General features: G+C 44.3%; 1 protein-coding gene across 1 annotated transcript in view; it reads right to left on the bottom strand.

Moving 5' to 3' along the window:
* The window catches only part of LOC308377581 (mitogen-activated protein kinase-binding protein 1-like), a gene marked incomplete at both ends in the record, with an annotated part of 28,044 nt that extends 21,235 nt beyond the window's left edge, over positions 1-6,809 (bottom strand). Inside the window, 7 exon segments of the mRNA XM_080854296.1 lie at positions 1,519-1,704; positions 2,122-2,259; positions 2,964-3,134; positions 4,550-4,607; positions 5,199-5,261; positions 5,791-5,882; positions 6,705-6,809. Coding sequence (XP_080710422.1) covers positions 1,519-1,704; positions 2,122-2,259; positions 2,964-3,134; positions 4,550-4,607; positions 5,199-5,261; positions 5,791-5,882; positions 6,705-6,809 — 813 coding nt within the window.
* Positions 6,810-7,236: the final 427 nt, after the last annotated feature.

Below are 7,236 nucleotides of genomic sequence, written 5' to 3' on the forward strand. Positions count from 1 at the left end.
ATTGAATGGAAAAGAGCCATCACATGTGATGGCAGAGACGCTTCACAAGTGCCAAAGACGATTTGGCAAGGAAGAGCAGGAGAGACTTTTACTGTATTATTTACATAAGCCAAGAGCTGGTTAGTAGAAAGGACTTTTACTGTATTATTTACATAAGCCAAGAGCTAGTTCGCAGTAAGGACTTTTTTTGTATTATTTATATTAGGCAGGAGCTAGTTAGCAGGACATCTCTCTGTACTTCATGTCACAGCAAATCCTCCAAAATATTATCACAAAGCGGTGAGGGAACGAATGTCAGCGCACGGCGATATGAAATCCATCCCTGGTCAACCGCTGCAAAGCGGCGACACTAACCACTAAATCACCACGCCTTATACATGTGAAATGTATTTAGTGTATTGTCTAAATGAAGGCATGACAAAGAAACAGTGAGACGCGTGAAAGAGAGCTCTGCTGCCCTGACATGCTCTCTTACTTCTGCGAGGAAACACACACACACACACACACACACACACACACACACACACACACACACACACACAGTGCACCCTAAACTCAGGTTAATGTGTCTCCTCATTAAGGGATAACAGAGGAGAGGAGTGCCCCGGCCCCAACAGTACATCCTCTTTCAAACCCTAATCTCACAGTGACCCCTTATACAGACAAACACACACACACACACACACACACGGGTACACAGAGGAAGCTCACACACACAAACACACACACACGCACACACACACACACACACACACACACACACACACACACACACACACACACACACACACACACACACACACACACACACACACACACACACACACACACACACACACACACACACACACACACACACACACACACACACACACACACACACACACACACAGGGGAAAAGATAGGAGACTCTGTCCCTGGTCACAGGCCAGGCCCCCAGGTCTCGCCAAGGGATTGTCTAATAGCCCTTGATCTGGAGCTGCTGCTGGGGAGCTTCCTCTGATAATGGGCAACAATCCAGTAAAGCTGCCCTGCACTCAGGAAGAAGGGCTCAGATACTGTATCTATTCTGACCGGTGTTTACCAACTTGGGCCTAATCTACTCTTGAGAGAGTAAACAGCGACCTGATTTTCAATGACAAACGCAGACACCATTGAGCTTCACGTCGTCAATACAGGATGCTTATCAAACAACTGTTCAACTAAATGATACCACACAGACGCGTGAAAGAAACCGTCTCTGGCTGTCTGGAGACGTGCTCTGATTGAGACTTCCTGCTGATAGCTTGGGGCAAAAGTTCAATCATCATCCTTATCCGTGCGCTCAACAATGGTAACCTTAGCAACAGGTAACAACATCAGACTGCTACAAAATGTGAGGGTAGTACAAACAAACTAGAAAATCTAGGTACGAGCACATGAAAATTATGAATATGTGTGTGTGTGTGTGTGTGTGTGTGTGTGTGTGTCTGTGTGTGTGTGTGTGTGTGTTATTCAGACACTGCTAGCTTGACTCACCCTGAGGTCCACCCACTTCTCCAGCATCCTCCTCTCGTTGAACTGGCACAGCAGGCCGGAGGAAGTGATGCAGAAGGTGCTTCCTGATTGGCTGCCACGGCCGCACGCCACATCACAGAAGAAGTTGTTCTGGAGCTCCCCGAGAAGGCCCGACCGGCCCTGCAGGGGGGCGGGGCCGTCCACCTGCTGTAGACACAGACGGGACGTCCTCAACATCACACAGCACAGTTACAGAGTCTAAAATGGCTGACGAGAATAGACTATACGCTCTATGAAGCAACTATGAAGATCAGTTGTTAAGCTAGATCTGAACAACCTATGAAGTTAAACAAGTTATCAAACAAGCAAAGCCTCCTGCTGCATTTCCACCATGTCATCAACTCCCATATTCCCACCTAACAACACATACACACTCACAAACAAACAAACAAACACACACACACACACATACAGTACACATAAACAAACAAACACACACATAGACACACACACACACACACACACCTCCCCACCTAAAGCTGAAATGTGAATAAAAGCCTGAAACTACCCTTATTTCGTTATTGGTAGAGGCGTCCCCTTAAATCGTTATTGGTAGAGGCCTACCTTGGCAGAGCCGGAGTGATCCAGGTACCAGAAGCGGACATGTCTGTTTCCAGCCGTCACAAAGTAGGAGTTGTCCTCGGAGAAGGCCACCGCCGTCACTTTACTGGACACCTTATTAGCAGCCACCACAACATTTTTCTGAAACAACAAATTGTAATTATACACTTTTGTTGATGTTAGACACCTTATTAGCAGCCACCACAACATTTTTCTGAAACAACAAATTGTAATTATACACTGGTGTTAATGTGAGCCATGATCTAGTCAGCGGATGCAGGATCATTGTCATTACTAGGGATCTTTAGAATCTATCTTTCAGAATTCAGTTGAGGCTATGAATTGTTACAATTGTTGTAATGAGCTGTTAGACCATTGCACTGCTGTATTGTTCTGCACTGCTGTATTGTTTTGTGTTGTGATGTATATTTGTGTAATATGTGTAAGCCCACTGAGAGCTACTGCACCAAGACAAATTCCTTGTTTGTGCAAACTTAATTGGCCAATAAAAGCTGATTCTGATTCTGATGTACATACAGTAGCAATGTGAGCCAGAGCTGGGCCAAACTGAGCTTCTGGAGTATAATACTTTAACCTTCTGTTTATTATGTGTATATAGTTTACTATATAACACTCTGCCATCTGTCCCTGTATATAGCTTCCATAATATTATTATTATTATTATTATTATATTGACATCCTGTTGCTTATGCTTGTTATTTGCATTGATTTGTTATTTGCTTGTTATTTGCACTGCCGATGGAGTTGTTGCAATCCCATTTAACTGCTGTTGAACTTAATAAATCTCTTGAATATCGAAGCTTGGGTGTAAAAGGGGCCTGTACCTTCCAGGCCCAGACGTTGATGATCATGTCGTGCTGGTAGCCCACGCTGACGATGTACTTGCTGTTGGGGGAGAAGGTCACGCAGGAGACGCCATACTTGTGTCCCTGCAGCTCCGCCACCTGGATGCCCTCACACACGTCCCACACACGCACCGCAGGCAGGTGCCCACACTGGGGGTGAACAGAGGAAGAGCAAGAGGGAGGAAGAGGAGAGAAAGAGAGGGATGAAGAGAGAAGAAATAGAAGTTTGGAGAGGTGATTACAAAGGGAGGACAGAGAGAGAGAGGGGACCAAAGGAGAAGCAGGGAAAGGGAGAAAGTAAAAAGAGAGGGAGTTAGAAACGAAAGAAAGAAAGAAAGAGGGGAAGAATAGAGAGCAAAATGGAGGAAGAAGAGAGCAAGGAGAGGTGAAGAGTGGAAGAGAGGGATATGAAAAAGGCAAAGGAGGAGAGTTGTAGATATTGTGACAAAAGTAGGGAAAGACAGAAAAGTAAACAATAAAAAGATAAGATAAATAAATAATAAATAAAACACGACTGAACAGAGAACACAGAGATCGAACAAGATAGTGGTTCCATTTTACACTAAAGTCATCAGCTAGCTATCATAACAAACAGCTGTTCTATTCTACACTACAATCATTGGCTGTCGTAGAAAACAAGGGGAAGCCGAGAAAATACAGAGGAACAATGCAGAACCCATGACAGGGCATTCTCAAATATTTGCCTCTGACACCCACAGAATTCTTCCACCACCCTCAGGGGTCATAGTTCAGCCTGTCTGTGCGAGCTCTACTGTAATCTGAGAGGTCAAAGGTGAGAGGGAGTCCAGCCCAGAAACAGAGCGGCCCATTCACGCCTGAGAACAATGAGGAAGGAACATCGCCTCAGAATGAGATTAACTCCCTAATGTAATAGGATTAGCCTCCTCAGTGTGTATGAGGGTGTGTGTGTGTGTGTGTATGTGCCTCCTCAGGTCAGCTAACGCCTCTATGCTTATTATCAGACGGCACCTGGAGCTCCCCTGCAGACAGCAGAAACTCTGATCTGACAGAGGACATATGACTTGTGTGTGTGTGTGTGTGTGTGCTTCTGTTGTGTGTGTGTGTGTGTGTGTGTGTGTGTGTGTGTGTGTATGTGTGTGTGTGTGTGTGTGTGTGTGTGTGTGTGTGTGTTTCTGTTTGTGTGTCATATACATCTGAATAATATACTTCACATGCAGGCAAGAATAATGCAGTCTAGATGGATTGTTCACCTTTTATCCATAGAGGAACCATCAAAAGGTTTCCAGTCGACACACACATACTCCTGCACTGCTGGATTAGGGATGTGTGTGTATGTGTGTTTGTGTGTGTGTGTGTGTGTGTGTGTGTGTGTGTGTGTGTGTGTGTGTGTGTGTGTGTGTGTGTGTGTGTGTGTGTGTGAGTGTGTGTGTGTGGGTGTGTTGAGACATTGTGCACACAAGTGATGTAACCGAACAGTTGGGTTTGGTTCGGTGCAGTGCCATACAGAAACAGAGCTGAGAAAAGCGGTTTAGGCTAAATGTCCAAGGGCACCACATTAAAAAGGTCATGGGACACGTACGTACCTCTCCAGTGACCAGGTACTTGCCATCTGAGGAGAAGGCTAGAGTAGTGATGGCTTTCCTGCATGAAGGAGAAGAAACACACCGTCAAAACAAGACCCAGACACAAGCCCAAGCCCTGGCATACACCAGATCAGTGTGTGTGTGTGTGTGTGTGTGTGTGTGTGTGTGTGTGTGTGTGTATGTGTGTGTGTGTGTGTGTGTGTGTGTGTGTGTGTGTGTGTGTGTGTGTGTGTGTGTGTGTGTGTGTGTGTGTGTGTGTGTGTCTGTGTGTGTGATTGTACAAGGTCAGAAACCAGATCAGAGTGTGTGTATGTGTGTGTTAGTGTATGTGCGTGTGTGTGTGTGTGTGTGTTAATGTACCAGATCAAAAACCAGATCAGAGAAGCAAGGTCGAGACAAAACAAGACCAGATGCATTTTGGTCCATTCACAACAAACACAATGACCAGAGATGACATCACGCTACTTCCTGTCTTCAGCAAACCCCAACAAAGCTTTTCTGCTAAGACCCCCCCCATGACTGCTTTCACCTATAGGAATTTTAAATGCTATAAGTGATGCGGTGTTCCCACCTCACTGATTTAGTCCACATCTCGCCATAGTTACCTATGGAGAGCAGGTAGAACAGCGAACAGAGAATAGCGTCTTACCTGGATGTGTTGAGGATGTGCTGCTGTTTGTTCTTCTTGGGGTTCAGCACAACAACCACACACCTAGAGGGATAGAAACATGGAGAGACAGTTATACACTCCTGTTAACTTAAGATATTACAGAAAATGTACACACACGAATACAGAAACACATAGATACACACATACAGACACACACACACACAAACACATACACACACACACACACATGCTGCCTGGCATGTTATATGGGGCCCTGTCCATGGTTCTGAAGGGTCCTCCCATCTGCTAGCACTCCTGCACACACCTTTGCACACTTAAAAAGACAATTACACACACACACACACACACACACACACACACACACACACACACACTAACACTCCTTCTCTCACGCTTAGTACACACTAATTGAAGGCAGACTGTTTTGTCTGCTGGTCTCAGAATTTCTCTGAAAAGATCTTCCTCTTACACACACACACACACGCAGACACACACACACACACACATGATAAAAAAAGATAGACTCATTCATAAAGTAAACATAAAGAGAGACACACCCAGTGCACGTATGTTCAGCTCACACACATTTAACACACACACATTCTCTTACCCTGCGGGGTACGCCACCAGGCCAGTGTTGGGGTCACAGGCCAGGCCACTGTTCCCAGAGGTGGTGAGCCCCAGCACCCTCTCAAGGGTCACCTGTGGGTCACAGACGAGAGGTGTGAAATATTACACAAACACCAACAAGCAACCATTATTCTGAGTTATTCAAGAAACCATTATTCTGAGTTATTCACGTAACCATTATTCATTTCTGAGTTATTCACGTAACCATTATTATGAGTTATTGACGCAACCGTTATTAAACCGTTATTCTCGAAGTCTTTACTGTAAGAGACATACTTGTTTGTCTCAGAGGATCTGTGAGCTTGACGCTCCACTTTTTCAGATATTATGTAATTGCACAAGCAATTAGTGAATATATTGTTGCGAAAAAGAAGACAACTCTGTGTCATCCTCTAGCTAAAACCACATGCAAATTGTCAAGTAGAATGGCAATGGTATATGATATAAAGACATAACTACACACAGGTCCCCTATCTAGTGATATAGTCACAACGCGATTAGTCTACAAACAGCATAATGTGGTGAGCAGAACTAGGTCAACAATCTTCGTTTAAGATCACTCGAGATTACACAGAAATATCCCCTTTCCAATTCCCCTTTCCTTGGCTTTGTGAGGTGAATAGTGGCTTCTCTCTTAACATATTGACAATGATTTGGCAAAAACAACACCAGAAGAAATCAGGTGCACAGTTGACTGATGTATCACTGCACAACAATCAAAACAGTACAGGTGGCTTCAAAGAAAGCTTTGTAGACTTTCGCAAACCCTCAAGCGCAGCTCTCCCAGGCTGGTGCACGTACATTAAAAAAGCCAAAAATGACCGTCGATTGGTATCACCATCCACAACGCCTATGTATATTGCAACGAACGTATTTCAGGGGTGAAAAGCTCACCTTCGTTGTAAGGCTTTCCTTTGTACGACTCCTTTTCAGTTTGATAGAGGGAGAACGTAGGAAATTTGTTATCCGATTTTTTATTGTAGTTCCATCTCCAGCCATAGTGCAAAATGTTATTTAGCCAATCTGAAAAAAGATGTGAGGTTAACGGCTGTAAAATCTCATCAGTCACACTCTCAATTACAAACTTTTCATTAACTATTAATTCCAGTTCCTGAAAGCTTGATGTTGCGGTTAGGAGTAACAGTCAGAGATGTGCTGGTTCATGTTTGCGTTGGTAAAGTTACCTTCAGTCAGTAATCCAGGAGCCGGCGTCTGATTGGTCGGCAGCTGAGCTCGGGAGTCCTACTGTTCTGAGTACTGTACCTTGTACTCTAAACCCCTGTCACTCTACTCCACCTATCGTGCTAAAGGGCTGATCAAGAGAGGAAATCAGATTTTGTCAAACCTGTAGCTACGATACTTTGTTATTAAAATCATTACAACTAAAAGCTGAACAAATAAACAATAAGTAATAATTTTTTTCTGA

Source organism: Sprattus sprattus (genome assembly GCF_963457725.1).
Source record: "Sprattus sprattus genome assembly, chromosome: 16".
Taxonomy (NCBI): domain Eukaryota; kingdom Metazoa; phylum Chordata; class Actinopteri; order Clupeiformes; family Clupeidae; genus Sprattus; species Sprattus sprattus.